Genomic DNA, 22821 nt, shown 5'->3' with positions numbered 1-22821 from the left:
CCTTTAGGGGGAACAAGGACATGTTAACTGTAACATGCTTGTTTACCAAGTGGGTGGAATGTCTCCCGGCCCCAATTTGCAAGGCAGAAACAGCAGCTGCCCTGATGATCAAACACATCTTCTCGCGTTTTGGCCTACCCCAAAGGATTGAGTCAGACAGGGGTAGTAACTTCACCAGCTAAGCGATGACGAAAATGTAGGAGATACTTGGGTTAAAAAGGAAACTTCACATTGCCTACTGGTGGAGTTGAGAGGTACAATAAAACCATTGTGAGCATTCTAAAAAAGTTTGTGGTAGACTCTGGGCCAAGTTGGGACATCCGATTACCGCTTGCCTTGATGCCCATCAGATCTCCACCTTCTTTTGCAACTAAGATGTCGCCATTTGAGCTGATGACTGGAAAAAGGATGGTGCTACCTCAGCATCTGCTCTATAGAATACAAGAGCAGACACTGGTAAACGCCTCCACTACTCATGAGTATGTTGAGAATCTAAGAAAACACCTTCAACATGCTTTTGCCTACGCTAAGCGGAACCTGGAAAGATCTGCAGAGGGTATGAAGACTCAATATGATCTAAAAACAACCAAAAAGGAATACCAAGTAGGAGACAGGGTCTACTTGTACAATTTCGAAAGGAACCAGACCAAAGCGCGAACATTTTTGCCAAGCTGGCGGGGTCCTTTTGAAATTGTAGATAAAATTTCACCTATCGCCTACAGAATCCGCATCCCCAAAGGAGAACTGATAGAAGAGAAATGGGTCCACATTAATCAGCTAAAGAGTTATCATCCCAGGCACACTTTGCAACAAATTGAGGGGTTAAGAGAGAATCAAATAGAGGAGACATCAGAAGCATGAGAATAAGTAAAAGAAGAATCAGAAGGGAACGATGGATTCCTTAGTAGAATTATGTAACAGGGAGTATTTTTCTTCTCTATCAATTGACATTATTGAAGGCATGCGTGTCCCACTGCTGTCAACCCTGTTGGAAGGCAGTTAGTGGGAAAATGAAGTAACCAGTTCTTATTTATTTAATAGATACGTACTGGCTGCGCCTACTAAAAGACCAAGGAGGACCTCCCGAGTGACCTGGAAGGGTGAAATCAAAGAAAATCTGGGGGTGTCGCTCAACGCCATAAAGAAAGATCCAAGAGAAAGCTGTGGGTGTCGTTCCATGCTCCAATGAGAGACAACGAGAGGATCGCGGCAAACCCCTCCCTGATGTGGAAGGTCTCATACCTGATACACCCTGTGTACCCAATCTGAGGAATCCCACTTTCCCCTACTCTCCCTCGACAAGGAATCTCAGAAGAGTCAGGGGGAGGAGGGAGATTTGTGGGATATATGGATATATTTACCCACTCAGCAGTACTTCCCCACATCACCAAACTACATTTCAGCAGAAACAACAAAATGTCTGCAAAGCTCCTGTGAGCACCGTGGCCTCAAAACTGCATTTTGCAGCTACAAAAATAGGGCTGTACCATCTTGCCAAGCACATATTGGGCAGGATGGAACAAGGAGGCACACTGAGGGAGCTTGCCAGTGTGTTTTTCCATATAAAAAAGAAATAGAGTGAAAAAGCAGCGCCGCTTTGCTGCCAGCCCAAAGTCCCCATTGAAAGGGGGTATTTTACCTTAAAAAGATGCTGCTCTGACGCTATTTTTGTCTGTTCGTCCTCAAACTACTGTTATTAACAAGGCCCTGCCATGTCCATTCATATCCCCATTGTGCTTCAGCAAAGCCAAGCATGACCCCTGAATTGACAGGTCCTGTCAAACCAAATCTGAAAAAAATGAACGAAGAAACTCAGTTTTCCGCCGCACGGGAGAGACTCCAGCCTAGAAGAAAATAACTGTAGTTGCAAAACAGTGTGGGTGTCCAGATGGAAAGTTAAAAACCAAACTTGAAAGCAAAATGCTAGCAGCTTGCACCACATGTGTAAAAATGGGCTTGGCAAACTAAAGAAGAAAAATGCTTGTTGGAGAATACTATGTTGAACAAAAACTTCTTCTTGCCTAGCAATGTGAAAGCGGATTGTACTGTGAAAATACAATGTATGAAATGGTCCTATTCAGCAGGTTTTCTTCCAATTCAGAACAAAAATAAATACATTTAAATTAAACTTCAGTGGCTGCATGGGGGGAGGAATCAGCCCAAGACTAGGTTTCTGCTGAGAGGTTGACAGAAACAAAAGGGGGTCCTCTCAGTAGATATTAACACCCCAGTGATAATGACTAGGTTGGACAGAATCTGGTCTTGGCTGAGCCCTCTACAATGGAATTTCCAGGACGCGGAAGTGCGAAGTGCAAAAGGGGCAATAAATCTTCAATCAAGCTGGGAAAACCCCCACTTTAATCTGGATGAAATGACAGTTGGTGGCAGCTGGAAAAAAAAAAGAAAATGGTCCAGTGACAGACAAAGGACTGCCATTTGCTTCCAAAGACTATTTATTAATAGAAATGTAAAAACTTCTATCTCTGCAGCAGGACATTGTAAAAATGCAAAAAGAATTCACAGTTTAAATGTGATTCTGTCTGTGGTTTATAATTTGAGACATTGTAGAATTCACTGACACCTTGGGAACAGAAATGGCAAAGAATTGGGGACTATAAGCAAAGTATCCATGATGCCATTGCGAATTTTAATACTTACCTCCCTTATCATAATCCACAGATGTGTATAAAGTTACAGAATTTTAGGCCGAATCTTTCATAACTAAAATGACAAAAAGTATTAGAAGGGTGAAACAATGTCTCACAGATTTCAGAGTTGGAGTGGAACGGTCTGCATAAAATATGTAACCTGTTTATGTAAGTTGCTAAGAGACTTCAACTGTATAAATTACTATTTGTGGCAAAATCGGATTTTAGCTAAAGTAACTGTGGGAGGTTTTTGGACATTGTAAAACTCACATCATAAATTTGACATCATTCTCTTGAAATTCAACCAGCTGAGAGCGAGGCAGCGACTATCACCCCTGACCAATCCAGTGGTTTAGAGGTGTGTTTAGCTAAGCCTGCCCAGCCATATACTTTGATGATGTCACTATGCATTATATATGAGTCCCTGACAAGACTCTAGACAGACACTCTTCCTGAAGTTCCTGCACTGTGTTCCTGATCTGCTCCAGCCATCTTGCTGATTCCAACTAGAAGACCTAAGCATTGCTGATCCTATTCCCAGCAAGGCCATTGATCCAGAATCAACCCACTAATCTCCCATTAAAAAGGGGAAAGCTGTGGTACCTTGTGCATCCTGAAATCAGGCTGGCTTGCTACCCACTACCTGCATGCTTACTGCAATCCGGCCATTCAGCTGTCCTTTGCCAGGAGAATTCTATGACAAGACTGGAGGCGAGCATTATGCTTCATCTTCCCTTTATTCTACTCTTCACAGCAGTTCAACAAACACAATAAAAACTCTTGAAAAGTGACAAAGGTGACCAACAACAGAACTTTTCTTCTAAAACTACAAAGTCCATGAACTCCTGTAGTCCAGGCTCCTTCCGACAGCCACAACCCACTTCCTGTACATGGGCTCCTCCTCTTCTTTTACTGCTCTTCAAGCAGATAAGTGCCTCATTTTTTCCTCCACGTGTGTTTATGGAGATTGACTGGAGAGAGTGATTATTGGGATAGCGAGGAGCTTTGCCATTGCAGGGCTGTGCTCTTATAAGCGAGCAGAGGTTGTTTCGGCCTTTACAGGCAGGGTTCGGAGTGCGAGCGAGCGTCGCGACGCGGCAGGCTCAGTAGGTGTTTTACGTTGGGCGGCGACCTCGTCGCTGGAGCCCACAGGTGAGTAGCGTTCCCGCGGGGACGCGGTGAAAGAGGCTCGCGAGGCGGCGACCCCGAGTCGCATTACCGGCTCGTTGGGGGTGCCGCCGGCCTCGCGAGCAGCGCAGAGCTCATCGCGGCTCGCGCTACGGCCCCCTCCTTTGGAGGGGTGGAGCCGGCATACGCAGGCGCGGGAAGCGCCGATCTCAGGGAGCCCCCACCCGCGAGTGGGCGGTCCTACGTTCGGAGGACGAGCGAATAGCGCTCCCGCGAGCGAGCCCCCACCCGCGGGTGGGAGGAGCCTATAGCGAGTTCGGCCGGGCGCAGAAGCCCAACTTCATTCGGCGACATTAAGGAACGAAAAAGCTCAGAGAGTAAGAGACTACAGCTTCAGCTGTAATTTATCACGCAATCCCTCGATCGCGACGCTGCAGAACGTCAGCTGAGAGAGATCAGCTGGAGGAAAGGGGCCGTGAGAAGCCCTCTACAGAGGAAGGCAGCGCAGGAAGCGAGGCGTCTCGCAGCTGGCCAGAAGGCAAGTAGGGTCGGTGCAGCCACGAACATAAAGTGTATTATCAGATAGCAGTGCATCTGAGGGAGCAGGGGCGTGCTAAGACACCTGTGGCAGGTATTTTAGGCACAGAGCACTACAGCATAATGTCGGAATTCGAGTGGAGCGAGGAGGAACAGAATGAGGACCTCGCTGCCAGCTTCAAGAAAGTGCTCGGTACCTCCCTAGTGGATGCAGTGGCGGAAGGGGTCAGACCCCTACAGATGAGACTGGAGTCATTGGAAGCGTGGCTATCCCAACCCAGTACAAGCACCAAGACCTGGAAAAGCACGCCCGCAGAACCCTCGGAAGAGGGGAGTAAGGGGAGTAAGACAGCCCTTAAGAGAAAATTCTCTGTCGACCCCCGGGGCTCTTTGGAAGGGGCAGAAGACAAGGCCCCAGAGGTGGTTGACGCGTTCGCAAAGTTGAAGGAAGCTTATTTGCAGCGTCAATCAGTGCCGCACCTCTTGACCCCATCTCCAGGGGATGAAAAAGCTGGAGAAGACCCTAGCTCGGAAGAAGAGCTGGTAGAGGATCAGACCTCGCAGGGAGGCGAGGAGGTCGCGGAAGACGACTGGGCCATCCCAAGTGGGGGAAAGAAGGCGCGAAAAGAGAAACATCTCCTGGACCCCCAGGACGATATGTTCGACCCAGACAGTATCCGCAATCCAAGGTCCTCGGAATGGCAGCCATGTCCCCGGGTGACACAATATATGGCAGCAAGGTTGCGCAAAGCGCTAGACAAGGAAGTAAGACAGCGCCTTCGGGCTGAGTGTCCACGCCCAGACCTTCCGGGAAAGGTAGCTGAGGCCCCCGAACTCGACCCTAAGATGTTAACCTTTGTGTCGAAATCAGTCAAGGACCCACGCAAGGGCATCGATAGATCCTGGAGAAGCTGCCAGGAAAATTTTTTGGACCTAGCCGGCCCGCTGGCGAAGATTATGGATCTCGCAGAGAGGGCAAAGGATACCGGGGAAGAAGTGGACCCTGAGGCCCTCGCCGGTTGGGCCCAGAGGGCAGTCTGCCTTCTTGGGAACGCTAACAGCGCCATTGCATCAGAGCGTCGAAGAGGTCTCCTTCTGAAGATTGACCCTAAGCTTAGTGATTTAGCTTCTTATGAAGCGGGAGAAGGAGCTCAAGGTCTCTTGTTTGGTGAGACATTTGGGAAGGAGATGGGACGCTTTGTCGGAAGGTATGCGTCCTTGGAGAAGGCCCAGGCATCGATCCGCAGGATCTTCCCGAGTAGAGTTTTTGGTGGGACCGGCCGTTTCAGGGGTCGAGCAGCCGGTCGCAGCCAAGGGGGAAGAAGATCCCATACATCCAGAGCCCAGTACTGGGAGAACAAGGGCCAGGACACCTTTTTCCCATCCAGAGGGAGGTTCCCGAGAGGACACAGATCTAGAGGATCAGGGCGAGGCCAAGGTTTTACACCAGGTGAGAGCGAAGGCGTACCCCCCCCGTAGGGGGGAGGACGCGAAGGTTTTTGGAAAATTGGCGCGCGCTTTCAAGCGATTCCTGGGTATTGCAGACCGTCAGAGGTTTGCTCCTAGATTTTGTAGAAGACCCAGTACAGGCCAGCAGGCTGCGGAGGCAGAAGCTAGCGCTAGCAGAGCAAGCATGCTTAGACAGCGAGTTAGCGCAACTAGTGCGCAAGCAAGCGATAGAGAAATGCGAGGCAGCGCCAAGGTTTGTGAGCAACATGTTCCTAGTACGCAGGAAGGAGAAAGTGCGGCCGGTTATAAACCTCAAAGAACTCAACGGATGGATTGTATACCGACATTTCAAGATGGAGGGTATCCATCAGTTAAGAGACTCCCTGAGAGAGGGAGACTGGTTGACGCGTCTCGACTTGAAGGACGCATACCTGACAATCCCAGTTCTCGAGGAGTACAGGCCATTCCTAGCTTTTCACTGGCAGGGGCAGTTCTGGCAATTCAAGACGATGCCATTCGGTCTTGCATCAGCGCCTTGGGCTTTCACGAAGCTGATGAAGCCGGTAGCGGCGGCAATCAGAGAGAAGGGAGTGAGGATGATCATTTATCTGGACGACCTTTTACTCTTAGCAGAGGATCGGGCGGTGCTGGTTTACCAGACACAGTGGGTGCAGGACCTTCTAGGGTCACTAGGATTTCTGGTGAATACAGAGAAGTCCGACACCACGCCAGCACAGAGGTTAGATTTCCTAGGGTTCGTGATAGATACCAGGAAAGCGACTCTAGAACTTCCTCCTCGGAAGATGAAAGATATCAAGAGAGAGATCAGAGCATGCTTGGAAAAGCAGCAAGTATCGCTCAGAACTTTGGCGCGGATAGTGGGGCTGCTAGCTGCATCTATCCAGGCCATATTTCCGGGCCCGTTGCATTACAGGGCGCTGCAGCGGTTGAAGATCAGACACCTTCAGCAAGGGTTGAAGTATCATCAGTTGGTACCCCTAGACTCGGAATCCATTATGGAACTAGAATGGTGGTTGAGGAATATGGACGCCTGGAATGGGCGTGCCATATTCGGAGACAGACCAGATCTGATCATAGAATCGGATGCCAGCCGGAAGTGCTGGGGAGCCAGATGCGGGTCTTTACAGACCGGAGGCAAGTGGAGCGAAGAGGAGCTACGCCTCCATATAAACTGCCTGGAGCTCCTGGCGGGGTCGTTTGCGATCAAGGCATTCACGAGAGACAGAGTGAAATCTTGTGTCCTATTGAAGATGGACAACATATCGGCCGTACGGTATATCAACCACCTAGGGGGGACAAGGTCCAAGATGTTAGCAGAGCTAGCAAAGGATTTGTGGCATTTCTGCCTAGAATCGAAGACGTCAGTGACGGCAGAATATCTACCAGGCGCCCTGAATGCAGTGGCGGACTGGAACTCGCGGTATCTGACAGACTCCAGCGACTGGAGACTAGATCCGATAGTCTTTCGAGAATTGAACGCGAGATGGGGCCCGGTGCACATAGACCTATTTGCCTCCCGGCTCAACACCCAGACAAGGAATTACTTCAGCTGGAGATTAGACCCAGAGGCACAAGGAACAGATGCTTTCCTGCAGGAGTGGTCAGGGGGCACACACTACGCTTTCCCTCCTTTTGTTATGCTGGACAGAGTTCTAGCGAAATGTCGGAGGGAGAAGGCGGAGCTAGTGATAGTTGTGCCCGGGTGGAAGTCCCAGGTATGGTTCCCGACGCTCATGGAGTTAGTGACGGACGTACCCAGGGTGCTACCAGACGGAGAACGACTACTCACGGACCCAGTTGGGTCATCTCATCCTCTGAGAGTGAGAGGGACTCTCCCGTTAGTCGCGTGCAGGATATCAGGAGACGCTGGGCGCTGCCAGGAATTTCGAAGCAAGCTGCAGAGCTTATCGCTGAATCCTGGGCGCCATCCACTAGGAGGAGCTATGACGCAGCTTGGACTAGGTGGTCCAGCTGGTGTAAGAACAGAGGTGTTCATCCCATTTCAGCGCCTGTAGTGGAAATTTTGAACTTCTTAGCGCATTTGTTACAAGACGGAAGAGCTTTCCGTACTATAGGAGTATACAGATCGGCCATCTCAGCAGGCCATTTGCCAATTGAAGGAGGGCCGGCAGGAGAACACCCCGCAGTAGTAAGGCTCATTAGAGGAGCGAAGTTTAAAGTGCCACCGGAGCCCAGATATAGCTCGACGTGGGACGTAGCGATAGTCTTACGATTACTAGCAGATTGGCCATCAGATAGGTACCTCTCACTCAAGCAGTTATCGGGCAAACTGGCTATGCTATTGTGCTTGGTATCCTGTAAACGGGTGTCGGACGTGAGAGCGTTGGAGGTGTCCAGGAGGTCGTTCGGGCCAGAGGGAGTGACTTTCTCGATAGGGAAGAGAACTAAGACAGGGACCACGTCGGTACATTATCCCTATTTTCCAAGTAATGGGAAATGGTGCGTTGCACGTTGCATTAAGGAATACGAGAGCAGGACGGCGGAATACAGAGCAGTAGGTACCACGCAGCTGCTGATAGCTCGTAGGAAGCCTTTTCACGCAGTAACTGCTGCAACTATCGCGAGATGGGTCAAAGAGATTATGCAGGCCGCGGGAGTGAATGTGAGCATGTATGGAGCGCATTCTGTGAGAGGAGCAATGGCCTCGAGAGCCTTAAGGGCTGGTGTATCCTTAAGAGAAATAATGTTGGCAGCCGACTGGTCGTGTGAACGCACGTTCAAAGAGTTTTATTTTAAACCAACAGAGAATGTAGCAGTTACGGTGTTGGGAGAGCTTTGAACAAGCATAATGCTCGCCTCCAGTCTTGTCATAGAATGTAGATTACCCCTGCTAGCTGGGCAGGGAGTATTAATTCTATTAAAGACTAGGAGGCGAGCATTAAATTCCCACTCGAGTATTGTGCTGTCGATTTACATTTGTATTGTTCTTATGTTAGTAAATACAGCACGTAGTCACCACCCTAAAGACTTCTATTTGTTTTGATTATTAGGGGAAGACCAGAAGAGTAACTGAAGACGAGGGAGTCTAGAAGGCCGAGATCGGCGGTTGAGTTGTCAAGTTGATGGAGGCTTCGCGCCGTTAGCGAGGAACAGTTATGAGTTATATGGACATTCAGAGCAAGTAAAAGCAGAGGAGGAGCCCATGTACAGGAAGTGGGTTGTGGCTGTCGGAAGGAGCCTGGACTACAGGAGTTCATGGACTTTGTAGTTTTAGAAGAAAAGTTCTGTTGTTGGTCACCTTTTTCACTTTTCAAGAGTTTTTATTGTGTTTGTTGAACTGCTGTGAAGAGTAGAATAAAGGGAAGATGACGCATAATGCTCGCCTCCTAGTCTTTAATAGAATTAATACTCCCTGCGCAGCTAGCAGGGGTAATCTACATTACCATCCAGTGACCCGAATTGCCCAGCTGTCCTCTACCCAGTGACCAGACCTTGCCCAGCTGTCTTTTGCGAGGCACGCCAGCCGTGTGGTGACCAGAACCTGTTGACTGTTCAAAAATCCCAAAAAATAGAAAGTGAACTGTGAGTATAATCCCTACCCCTTAGAGATACATTGCCTATCTTGTCTTGCCTTTGTCCTCATTACACTCTCTAAGCAATCCTATCTTACCCCGATAACTTGTTGAAACTGTTAGTATTATCCTTGCATCCTGTCCTTAATTATAAGTGCTAGTGCCATCTCTTTCAATTTATTCGTGTGTAATCCTAAACCCTTAGTCATATTTCGAGTGATCAGACTGGTTTCTGCCAGGGTTGGGCGCTGGGGTGACTGGGTTGAACTTGCGAATCAACCTTGATTCTTACTGTCTCCATCTTTGGTGTTCTAGTCTGAATACTCTAGTTTAAAGTAAAACTGTTCTTGTCGCAACTGATTTCCTTTCCTATTTCACGCACTCCAAATCAGTATTTCACCCATTTTTGTTAAAAACCATTTGGGTAATTTAAAGCGGGAATTGAGAAAATTGCAAGTTTTCCAACGTGTCATTTGGATGCGCATGCTCTAAACTTTCCACTCATTTTCGAATTTTATGCCTTTTGCTGATCTATTGCCTTGTGATTGCTAGTGATCTAACATACATGCTATTGTGATCAAACATATGTATAGTATAATTTAACCACACATTAATTAATTATTTGTAAATCTGAGTGTTATTTTAGGCCTTTGCAAGGCGTTTAGAATCCGTATTGACCTCTTATTCTGTGAGGGAAGGTTGTTGTTCTAATAACCTTTTACTTTTACCAACTTCTAAGAGTATTCTAAATGCCAACAGTGAGATAATAATGTCCCCAGATTTGCTTCTTTCTATCCACTCAGAATTCGTTTATCTGTGGGTTGAGGGAACATTGCAGGGGGAAACCTTAACTTGGGTGCTATCTTTCCTAAATCAAAAAGTGCTCCTATTCATTTGTTCTGTCTATATGTTCCAGGAGAAGGGTAACCAAGTGTCTTGGTTCCATTTTCATTGCGATTATCACCCCATCGGTGATTGCTGCCTCAAATTAAAAATTGCATGATTTCTTTTGAATTTTAAAAGAAATAAATAATGCATTTCACAAACCAGTCTGGTTCATGGTCCATTTTGACCCCGGTTATTTTAAAAAGGGGGTGTGATATGAGTGGTGTACCATCTCAAATTGAATCTGCATAAAATAAAGAGAAAGGCATATCAATTGAGTGCTACATCCTAGGCTGAGACCAAGGTGTGTGTCGCCTGATTGAAATCCTTAACATTGTGGGCTCTACATTTGATTCTTCTTTTCTTCAAAGACTTCTAAACCATTGTGCAAAGACCTTTTTATTTACCTACCAGAAGTGCTTCATTTTATATAAGACTTTTGCCCATTGGCTTTGGCTTAACCTGTGGTACTGAATTACTCTTCTTGTGGGATCCAAAAGTACTTGCCTGCTTAAGAATATTTGTGGTCTCTTGTTGTTCTAATAACCTTTTCCTTTTACCAACTTCTAAGAGTATTCTAAATGACAACAGTAAGATATTAATGTCCCTAGCACCCTAGCTATTGAAGTCACCTGAGGGTGTAGGTTGTGTCTGTGGGCCATCCTAAAAGGGTCTTTACTGATTTAGAAACTAAGAGTGTATAATATTGAAGTGTTATTTGTGTGTTACTTTTTATATTGCTCCCTTCTGAAGAAGGCTTATTCTAATTTACAAATAAATTAATAATAGTTTATTCAAGAAACCTTGGGTTTAAGAGTTTATTTGAATACTTGTCACTGTGAATCTCTGTGTAACTCTCCTACATCTCACATTGAACCCTCTTGAAATAAGCCTGGCTGCTCAACACGCTACCAAAACTGTGTATTACACGCTTATACCAAAGGTTGGGTTTCCTATACCTGTATTCAGAGTTGTGTGTAGTGCACCCAAAGGGTACTGCATACAAACTTTGCCTAGCAGTCTTTTTGTGGCCAATCTTTCACCTGCTCGCCGCAAGGTCAGTACAGTACTGGTCCTCCGGTCAGGATTCCTCTGGCAACTTCCAAAACCAGCAATGAGGCTTTCGTAGGGGCAAGGGCAGAGGTAGAAAATCTACTCCCAGAAGCTCCCTGGCCTCCACCTCCAATTGACTTGCCGGTACTGGTCCCCTCCCATGCTTCCCCGGTCAGGGTCGCCTCTCTTCATTTATCCACGCCTGGGAGGGGATCACTTCAGATCAGTGGGTACTAGAGACCGTTGTCCACAGGTATTGTGTCGAGTTTCTCCGACCACCTCGCTACCACCCACCAAGAAGAAGACACCTGTCTCCGGAACACCTACGTGCCCCGCTGGAAGAAGTTCAGGTCCTGCTGGAAGAAGTTCAGGTCCTGCGGGAAAAGGGCGCCATCAAAGTCGTCCCCCTTCTCCAGGTAAACAAGGGTATTTATTCAGTGTACTTCCTTGAACCCAAAAAGGATCTTGCCATACACCCTGTTTTATACCTGCGCCCTACAAACAAGTATGGCAACCCTCAAAAGTTCAGGATGACAACACCTCAGGAGGTAATCCCACTGCTGCAGCAGGGGATTACATGGCCACATTGGACATGGAAGATGCATACTTTCATATTTCAATGTTGCCAGTGCACAGAAAGTACCTTAGGTTCATGATAGATGACACCCACTATCAATTCAAAGTTCTCCCCTTCGGCATTGCCTCATCCCCAAGGGTGTTCACAAAAGTACTGGCGGTAATGGCGGCTCACCTGCGCCGGCAGTCTATCCCAGTCTATCCATACCTCGACGACTGGCTCATCACAGGGGATTTGTACGGAACATGCCAGACAAATACCCATAAGACGGTAGATCTCCTCTTCACCCTAGGTTTTCTATCAACGAAAAGAAATCCAGTCTAGCCCCCAGCCATGCTAAACAGTTTCTGGGGCTCTAATTCGGACAGAAGACGTGCTCGTCTTCCCCTCCAATGAGAGGGTCCAAAACATACTGTTCCAGATCCCTCACTATGTATCCAGTCACCAGGTGACCGTACGCAAAGCCATGGGACTGATTGGGATGATGGCTTCCTGCGTCTACTTAGTTCCTCACACTTGTCTGTGCATGTGCCCCATGCAAGAGTGGCTCTCAGGCCAATGGTGTCAGGCCATCGGCCAGTGGGACGATCTAGTGGTTGTCTCAGCAGCCCAGGGGAAGAGGGGTGGCTCACCTCCTTCAACAGACAGTGCACGGCATGTGGTCTCCAGGAGTAGAGTCAAATCACATCAACCTGTTGGAACTACTAGCAGTATTCAAGGCCCTGAAGGATTCCAGACTCACCTCCAGGGGAAGACATTCTAGTCCTCATGGACAGTACCACGGCCATGTACTACTTGAACAAACAAGGGGGCACTCACTCTCTAGGGCTATCCAGACTGTCCCAGAACATCTGGAAGTGGGCACTCAAACACAACATGTTCCTGCTCTCACAACATGTTCCAGGGGAACGCAATCTTCTGGCAGACGTATTCAGCAGAGACTTCTCCCTACCTGTAGAGCACAAGTGGCAGCTACAAGAGGACATTTTACTCAATGTCTTTGCAGAATGGGGCTGCCCAGAGATCGATTTATTCGCCACCCTGGAAAACGCTCAATGTACAGACTACGCCTCCAGATACCCACAGAACTGCTCCAAGGGGAACAGTCTCTGGATAACATCGTCCAGGAGATTTGCCTACGCTTTTCCCTCGATTCTCCTTCTCAACAAAATAGTGCACAAGATGCACCAGGTCAAACAGTTTCTGGGGGCTCTAATTCGGACAGAAGACGGGCTCGTCTTCCCCTCCAACGAGAGGGTCCAAAACATACTGTTCTAGAACCCTCACTATGTAGACAGTCACCAGGTGACCGTACGCACAGCCATGGGACTGATAGGGATGATGGCTTCCTGCGTCTACCTAGTTCCTCACGCTCGTCTGCGCTCTCAAGCCGAGGGTGTCAGGCCAGCGGCCAGTGGGACGATATAGCGTGTTCTCGGCAGCCCTCGTTCATTCTCTGTAGTGGTGGTCAAGGGAAAACCTTTTGCAGAAGAAAACCTTCGCCACCCCTGGTGTAGAGGCCACTCTCACCACAGACGCCTCTCTGTCGGGGTGGGGGTCTCACTTCCTTCAACAGACAGCGCGCATTGTGTGGTCTCCAGCCGTAGCATCAAATCACATCAATCTGCTGGAACTACTAGCAGTATTCAAGGCCCTGAGGCCTTTGCAGGCTCACCTCCTGGGGAAGACATTCTAATCCTCACGGACAGTACCACGGCCATGTAATGCTGGAACAAACATGCGGGCACTCACTCTCTCGGGCTAACCATACTGTCTGAGAACATCTGGAAGTGGGCACTCAAACACAACATGTTCCAGGGGAACTCAATCTTCTGGCAGACGTACTCAGCAGAAACTTCCCCTCTACCCGTAGAGCACGAGTGGCAGCTACAAGAGGACATTTTACTCAATGTCTTTGCAGAATGGGGGTTCCCACAGACCGATTGATTCGCCACCCTGGAAAACGCTCAATGCCCAGACCATGCCTCCAGATAGCCACAGAACCACGACAAAGGGAAGAGTCTCTGGATAACATGGTCCGGGAGATTTGCCTATGCTTATCCCCTGATTCATCTTCTCAACAGAATAGTGCCCAAGATGCACCAGCAACTAGTCACAATGATCCTGGTGGCCCGTATTTGGGCCTGCCAACTGTGGTTCTCCCATCTCATGGCAATGTCAGTCTCCCCTCCCAGGAAGCTGCCATGCCCATACAACATTCTGTTTCAAGATCAGATCAGGGAGGGACACTGCATCTATACCCCCAAACACTCAATTTAGCAGCCTGGCTCCTGAAGTCCTAGAGTTCGGACACCTTCAACTCCCTCAGAGAGGCATGGAGATACTCAGAGAGGCATGGACACCTACCACCAGATATTGCTACGCCAGTAAATGGAAGCGCTTTGTTACCTGGTATAATACCAAGGGCATCAATCCTATTGATTGCTCTCCTTGAGATATTGTCCTGTACCTAACTCGCCTGTTAGATTCAGGACTGGTTTTCAGTTGCCTATAGGTCCACTTAGCTGCTCTTTCGGCGTACACCACGTCCCAGAGCAGGGTTGCGTGGTGGAAGATTCCTGTGATTAAGGCCTTTATGGAGGGGCTAAATAGACTTCATCCCCCTATGTCCAACCCAGCCCCCGGATTGGACCTGAATGTTGTTCTTACCAGAGTAATGGGACCTCCCTTTGAACCATTGCGCCTTCCTAGAGGGGATCACCTCTATAAGGAGATTTGGTGAACTACAGGCCCTTTCAGTTCAGGACCCCTTCATCATGATTCACAAAGACAAGGTGGTTTTGGGCACACACCCACCCTTTGCACCCAACTTTATCTTGAAGTTCCATGTAGACCAGTCCATAGAACTACCCACCTTTTTCCAAAACCGTACTAACGTGGCAGAAAGGTGCCTCCACACACTAGATGTGAGGAGAGCGGTTATTTACTATCTGGAGAAGACAAGTCCACTAAGGAAAACAAACCAGTTCGTCGCTGCAGCTGGTAGTGAAGGGGACCCTGTCTCTGTGTCAGCTATTTCCAAGTGGATCGTAAACTGCATCACACTGTGTTACACTCTTGCCAAGAGAGACCTACCCTTCACGCCTAGAGCTCACTCGACTCGGGGCAAAAGGGCTACCATAGCATTCATTGCAAATGTTCCTCTAGATGCCATTTGCAAAGCAGCAACCTGGAGTTCTGTACACACCTTTACACAACGCTACTGCCGAGATGCACACTCTAGGTCTGATTCTCAGGTGGGACAAGCAGTGCTAAGACTTCACTTTGCTGCTGTTCCTTCACACATCCCACCACCATCTCTGGGCACTGCTTGCTATTCCATGCACAGCATGCAATTCTAAGCAGGTCCACAAGCATCAGAAGACATACATTACTCACCGTAATCGTATTTCTGATGATTGTATCGGCATACATTCAAATGCGCAAACCCTTCATCCCCTCTAGGAGTAGAAGGAACATAGACTTCTTACACCTTCTCTCTTCTGTACTCGCTCACACAGACTATAATGCTCCCGCACGGCAGAAAAAAACAACCGGTGTGACCTCGACGCGTGAGGGATTTTGGGTACACTACACGTCACGTTAGGGATAGTGTAACAGTCACACCCATGTCGAGGTCCCTTTCGATCTTCTGAAAAAGAATGCAATACTCTGCGATTGCAACTAGATGTTGGACTATATAACGCTGGTAAGATAGCTCAGCGGGTTGAGCGCTCTCTGCTGCGTTCTTAGTGTGATCTGCAAGTCGCAGGTCCGAATCCCGGCAAGGACATCTCAGCCTTTCATACTTCCGAGGTCGATAAATGAGTACCAATTTTGGTTGGGGGATATTGTATGTAAATATCTGCTCTGTAAAGCGCTTTGGATTAAGGCGCTATATAAATAAACCCATCATTGTCATTATTATTATATGCACAGCTTGTGAATCTAAGCAGATACAACGAATACGTTGAATAATGTATGTCATTCACAATTACCAGTATATTCATTCACTATGCATCATCAAATAACTATCCATTTAAAATACAGGCTGGATCCTCGAGAAGGCATTGTGAGAAACCAGAAGGTGTCTCACCCATTAGTTCCTGGTGATCTGTCATCCAGGTGGCCAGGACATGGCCATTGCTTTTAGATCCAGTTCCTGGGGGTTTGCCTGAGGATAACCCGATGGAGGAGTCTTCGGGGAGTGGGAGTGAGATACCAGATAGTGAGACGCGGTATCCCTCTCTTCCCTGTAACACCTTTACCCCATCCTACCCCATGGGATATTTAGAAGCTCAACCTCCCTCCCCCCTTTTCCTGCACCAACACTTTTACACGGACAGCCCGCTCTGGGAGAAAACAGACTTGCACCCGAGCCATGTATCTGACCTGTCCCAATACTATGGTCAGGCGAGGTCAGGCAATTATCGACAATCACTCACACCTGGCTTCCATTACACTTTCCCACACTGATAAAAGGCGGAGCACGAGAGCACACTCTGAGCGAAGCAAAGCACCCGAAGGTACAGTAGTTTTAAGTCGGCAGCTGAACGAGATGAGAAAGACGACCAGGCACGAGAGGTTCATGAGAGGTGCATTGCCCTTGACCTTTTTGGCAGGAATCAGTTTCTTTCAATAACCTTCAAGGCAGAAAGCGTAAGACCAGGAAACCAGGCTGAAGAATCCTGCATTATGTGTTGGAGATATCGAAGGCCCTCCCGCATTACTGAACAAAGAAGCGACAGAGAACAACACAGCCGGTGCTTTGGGGAGACCAATGCCATTCCGGTCTGTGCTGAAGTCAAGGTTGCAAGCGGAAACATTGTAAAATGAGCCCTGGAACAAACATGTTTAAACATGTGTGATGAAAGAAGCGATTAAAGCTAAATTGCTGTTGAATGAACTTAAGAAGGAAAGATACGATACTGTTGACAGAGTGGTCCGGGACCGTGAATGTACTCAATATAAGGTCTCTGTACGGTATCCTAAGAAGAGACTATTGTGAAATAGATGAAGGTGAAAGGAAAGTTGATAAACTACGAGTACCAAGAAAGAGGCCTAGGGAGAGGCCGTTAAGAAAAGTCAAAGTGGTCATACTGAGGTGAGTGTGAAAGCCTCATACAATTGAAAGTCTTTGACAACAAAGGATATAATTGGTGTGAGCCCTAACAAGGGGTGCCGAGAAACAAGGGAGCCCTGCTTTCATTGCGTGTCAGGCCGGCTGAGGGAAATGTGGTGAACTTGTATGCACAGAGTTTAAACCCGATTGAGAGGAAATGATGAGAATGAGAAATGTGAAATATAATTGTGTAAAGTGACTCGAATTGGTCCTGCAACAGTTTAAGCAAAATCCATCGCACATTAGAAAGTCTTCGATTCTGGTATTAAGAGGATCTGAGCCCAGAGGAGGGAGATCCACCGGGAGGATAGCTCAGCGGCAACGTGCTCACCTTTGAAGCAAGACTACATGGAGCAACACAGATTTGATCTGCGGGTCGGCGCTTAGAAACCTCTGGGTATTAAACGCGTTCTAAATAACCGATCATATATCGTATGAGGTAGACCAAGTTGTGAACATTGTGGAAAAGGGATCTGAGCCCGAGAAAGGTGATCCGTGGTCCAAACCCGGATAAGGGAGACCAAGTTGTGAACATTGTGGAAAATGTATCTGAGGCCGGAGGAGGGGGATCCATGGTCTGAGCTCGGATGATGGAAACTGAATTGTGAACATTGTAGAAAAGGGGTTGGAGACTGGACGAGGGGGACCTGTGGTCCGAACTCGAAGGAGAGAGACCAGTCTTGAATTTGTGAATGTGAAAACCCTGACAAAGGAAAGTAACTTTTGTGTTTTTGTTTGTTACATCAGGCCCTCAGCAATAAGAGACTGTCATTGTGAGAGAGACTTTGGTGGAAGACCCTGATGCCTATGTGTTGAACTGTTACCTTGTGGGCAAGAAGCCAGAGTGTGTGCAAAGCCCACCCGTGCCGCCTTTTCCCGTGCTGAAAACGCAGGGAAGGGAAACCAACTGCTCAACTATCCTGACATATAATTTCTTGAACATTTTATCTTTTGCATACATTGTTATCCTACACCATTTTGTATTTAGAAGTAAGGATTGGCAATAGGTTTATTAGTATAGGCCCTTTAATTTTGACAGACTCTACTAGGACTGCATTATTATTATTTGATGGTCATAGCTTGTTCCCTTCCTTAGATTTAGGTTTGGATGGGCATTTCTACCAACCCATTGAAGTTCAATAAACACCCTTGAACTGTGATCACTTGTGTCTGTCTTCACTGTTTGATACCATGCCTTCCCTACAGCATTGAGATTGGTTGGTTCCACAGGTCCTTTTGCGGAAAGGCCTAGAAGGTACTTTGGAGATCAGGCAGAGGATGCCAGTCCCTGGAAGGTTGGTGGGCTAAAGCAGAAGTGGTCCTTGGGTCATCAACGGACTGCTCTTCTTCGAAGGATCTTAGCTTCAGCGTAGATATGAAGACTGGCTGCAGGAGTCCTCCTCTTATCCAAAATCCGAGCTGAAAGCAAATCCAAACCCACCAATGGTAAAGATCTGCACCATTTAAACAGCCAGTGGCTGTCCATTCAGGGACAACTTCTGGTTTCACATCCACTCCATTAGCAGACTAGACAGTCCCAGTCCCATCCTGGGCCACATACACACACAAAAAATCACTAGCCTGCGAAAGCATAAGCTTTGCTGGGCAAGTGCATGACATTACAAGGATTATCCTGACCTGAGAAGGCAGGAAGAAGGCCAAACTACAATATGGCTAAAGAACAAGCTAACATCTTGTGGTCCAGCCATTTTTAGGCATGTTTACTAGCCATATGTGAATGTGCACACCAAAAATAATACAAACACTGTACAATTGTAACTGATGCCACCAGCCTGTCTCTATGCACCTATAAAAGTAACCATAAATCCCATGTGTAAAAAGCTAGAGGGATACAGAAGTATCCCCCATCGGGGGAAGGCGGAAAGTGGAGCGGAGTGCTAAGAAGTATGTGGAGTGCAGGTATTGGCTGTGTGAGAGTGTACCAACGGTGAACGGTTGAAGATGTGGTTGTTGGAGTGTATGATAAAGTGGTTAATCCAAAAGAGGGTTCTGAGAGCTAGGAGAGAGTGAGAGTCGAGGATGGAGACCGAGATTGGACGGCGCGATTGAGAGAGTGAAAGAAAGGGAAAGGGAGAGGAGTCTTTTGCAAAGGAGGAGGTTGGAGACGGGAAGGAGTAGTGGTAGTAGGAGGAGAGGAGGGCGTATGAAGAGAAGGAAGCAGTGGAAGAACACTGGGGGAACAGAGGGGGAGAGAGAGAGTGAAAGAGCGAGAGAGACAGGATGGGGTAGTGGAGATGAGGTTGAACAGAGATACAGGATAACGAGAGTACCTAGGAATAACATGAGTGGGAGCGATGCATGAAGGATAGGAGAGAGAGAAGGAGATGCAAGAGCAAGGAGGTACAAGATCAGGAAAAGGAGCGTGAGAAAGAGTGAGGGAAGGAGTGTGTGGGAGGGGACAGGCACCATCTGGAAAATCATTGATCACATTGGGACAGAGGGGTCCTATGTGAACTTTTTGTTGAAACATTATTTGGAAGAGAGACTTTAATGTGGAAGGCCAGGCGGGCCTTGATACACTTTTTGGAACTGTTTATTGTGTTGGAAACCCGAGCCAGAGTGTGCCATCCTGCCTACAGGGACCGCATTATGTGTGATCTAACGTGGGGAGGAGAGCTGGTTCAGCTACATTTATTCTTTTGAACACTGATTTTTCCTTTGCATACATTTATCCTTGATACACTTTTTATACAAGAGATAGGGCAGGCATTGGGTTTTGTTAGCATAGGCCATTTTGATTTGACGGACTCCACTAGGACTGTTTTGTTTATCGTTTGATGGTCGAGACTACTCCCATCCTGGTTATAGGGCAAAGTAGAGGTTTTTCCAACCCCAGAAATGTCAATAAAGGTTTTACAAATTGTACCTATTGTATCAGTGTCGTATTTGTGATACCATGCCTCCCCTACAGTAACTACATTTGCATTATGGAGAGAAAGAAAGATGCTTTCTCCATAATGCAAATTACTACTGTTGCGTCACTGAGTGACCCTAAGGCCCCCAAATGTGGTATACCTGGGTGCCCCTATAGATTAGCCAACCCTGCTTCATACATTATGAACACTTAGTGGGCTACACTCTGAAATATGCAACCCTATTCTGAGAGCACGCTTACTAAAGCATGCTTAGGGATTTTGCCTGGAAAAAGATAATTTTGGTGTAGGCCACTAACTTGCAGGGCTAGCTGTTCTCCCTTTCCATTGTTTACCTAGCTTGGGTGTTTTATACTATGTGCCATTGTTTTTGTATCTGATTGAATACACCTGTGTATGTTCTTTTTGTACCTTACATAAATTAACCAATATAAAATGTTTAAGCAATCATTGAAGTTTGTTTCTACCCCAGGTAATTTGTTGTAATGTAGCAGTGAAGGTTTGGTACTTACCTGCTTATTCCCTATCTACACTTATGTGCATAGCCGATTGTGCATGCCTTCTGCTTGTGGAAATAGTAATAATATTTCAGGGAGGATGGGTAATTTGTGGGACAAAAAGTTGAATTATTTTCCATTCTCTCAGGTCTTCTTTTATTAAAATGTAGTTTCTCCTTTGCATACTCAGATTGCTGGAACAGGGTTACCAGAGCGACATTGGCTTCATCGTCCATGATGAAACCTTCTGTGCTCATCGTTGCATCCTCAGTGCACGCAGTGCTTACTTTGCAGAAATGTTTGACACCAAGTGGAAAGGAAAGAAACTTGTGGCACTGAAACACCCTCTGGTAAGCAGCTTGTATGTGACTGGACCGTTTGGCCTTTTTTATGTTCATGCACAAGTGACAGGCCATTTACATATTCTTTTATGGTGTTAATGGGAAGCACAAATTGTCTTTCCTATTTCTTTGTCTACTCTTATATCTTTGATCATAAAAACATGGCAAAGCACATGATAAACTGTTAAAATTTGGCCTGAATCGACTGTGGAAATATAATTTGTAATTTAGTAATTGGGTATTTATAACGTGCTTAATACACAGAGGTTTCTAAGCGCAGACCTGGGGATTGAACCTGTGTTGCTCCATGTCGGTTTGCTTCCAAGGTGAGCATGTTGCCCCTGAGCTATCCTCCCGGCCCTCGTTTTGCCTTTTCTTTGATTCCTGAGTTTGGGATCTAGTTCTATAACATTTAGCAACACTTTTGTTAATTTTTATGGTTTTATTTATTTTAATAGCCTCCCTTTCCCCTTTACAGATTTCGACGTTTACATAAAAGCTCACATTTCTGTTGTTATTTACAATTGTAAGGATCTCTTTATTTACTTTTACATTCCATTCCCTTTCCTCTATATGTTTTGGAATATCGTCCCGGGAAGAGGACTGGAAAGGAGGACTTTATTTTGCAGCATATACTGAAGAAAGTTTCGGGTGTTTGTGCAACCCCCTTCTTTGTTTCTCTGGTGCACCTGTCACTTCAGTACACCAGGGTTGCGGCCTTAGTCAATTATCTATTTCCCCACTCCAGGTGGAAATTCCCCAGTCTGTGCTTTCTCACCTCAGTTTGAATCTATTACTTAAATACTGTGCACCCACATACTCATTTAAGGTCAATGAGACCTTGACCTTTATTTTAAAACAGGCTGTAACTCTCTGACGCCAAATCAATTAGAGCATAGGGGGTGTGCAGGGTGTCTTCCATTTTATAATTTGAATGTATTCATAAATGAATACGTTTACTGTAAAGCAGACAATTTATTTACATACAATACCTTAGTCCAAGAAATAATAGTGCAGTCCTAATTTGATGGCTAGGTACCTTATTAGGTGCAGCCTCCAACTTAATGAAATATACATTATTTCAATATTTAGCTGACCTTCCATCCTACAGAGGGTATATTCTTCACGATTTAGTTTGTGATTGCTGTGAGAAGTCAGTAATGCCAGGTGGACAACTGGTTGTGCAAAATTAAATATTTTATTAAAGAAAAAGGTTTCAAATAAATCTTTGCTACCGCTAGTCTATCAGGGAATTCCCTACCTTCTATGAAGGCTAAGGGAGTAACTCCTTACATAAAAAAACTGGCCCTCACACTAAACAACAAAACATTCAAAGGAAAGTATAAACTACATAAAAGAATGAACAACACATAACTAATATTTTGGATGGCATTCACCTGTCCTGGGTAAATCCCTTCCGCAGGATTGTCTAAAGTCAATTTCCCAAAGGAAAAGGAAAGTCTTGAATCAGTTCTTGTAAGTTCCATGTAAAACAAAAGTTCAAACAAAAATCTACTGGTAACCGTTCTTCAGCTTTCAGTTGAAAATATCCCCTTCCAATTCCAGCCAAGAAAATAGCACCAATGGTAATCCTGGATATCCTTCTTCCAAGATTGCTTTGCCACAGTTGAAAGAATAGATTAACAGCTTCTCCTTCTACAACTTTACAAGTGGTTACAACCGCTGCATTGTATTTGGTATTATTGTCAGGATGCTTCTTGTCTTGTTGCTAGCCTCTTGACAGCCACCCTTCTACTACTGTTACTATGGGAACAGACTTGTTTGTTCCACAGTATGCCACTACTTAACCGACTTCATTGTAACATCCACTGACAGCGTTATACACAACCACAATTCAGGGTTTTCTGCTTCAACTTTATATTTCAGGATTATTAGGCATATAAAGACAAGATACTTCGACCTCTACAGCTAGGCAAGGCACACTTTTTTCCTATGTTGAATGTTGAAGTATATGGCAGCCTCTTCGCCTTTTCTGTCTGCCTTACTGCCACAGGTATAACTTGCCCCTGCCTCAAGACTGACTTTCTCTCAACTTCAGCCGTCTTGGCATTACAGATTTGCTCAATCTTCTTTACAAGCACCCAGCTCCCTTCCCCGGCTTTATTCACACCTTGG

General features: G+C 46.6%; 1 protein-coding gene across 2 annotated transcripts in view; it reads left to right on the top strand.

Annotated features, from left to right (window-relative positions):
• The window catches only part of ABTB1 (ankyrin repeat and BTB domain containing 1), an 870760-nt gene that overhangs the window by 179046 nt on the left and 668893 nt on the right, over nucleotides 1-22821 (top strand). For both annotated transcript variants that reach the window (XM_069643370.1, XM_069643371.1), the window contains exon 5: nucleotides 20535-20694. In XM_069643370.1, coding sequence (XP_069499471.1) covers nucleotides 20535-20694 — 160 coding nt within the window. The remainder of the gene's footprint in view (nucleotides 1-20534; nucleotides 20695-22821) is intronic.

Source organism: Ambystoma mexicanum, chromosome 2p (assembly GCF_040938575.1).
Source record: "Ambystoma mexicanum isolate Mex_15411 chromosome 2p, UKY_AmexF1_1, whole genome shotgun sequence".
NCBI classification, from domain to species: domain Eukaryota; kingdom Metazoa; phylum Chordata; class Amphibia; order Caudata; family Ambystomatidae; genus Ambystoma; species Ambystoma mexicanum.
The sequence above is the reverse complement of the archived record's forward strand: the minus strand, read 5'-3'. Positions and strand labels throughout refer to the sequence as shown.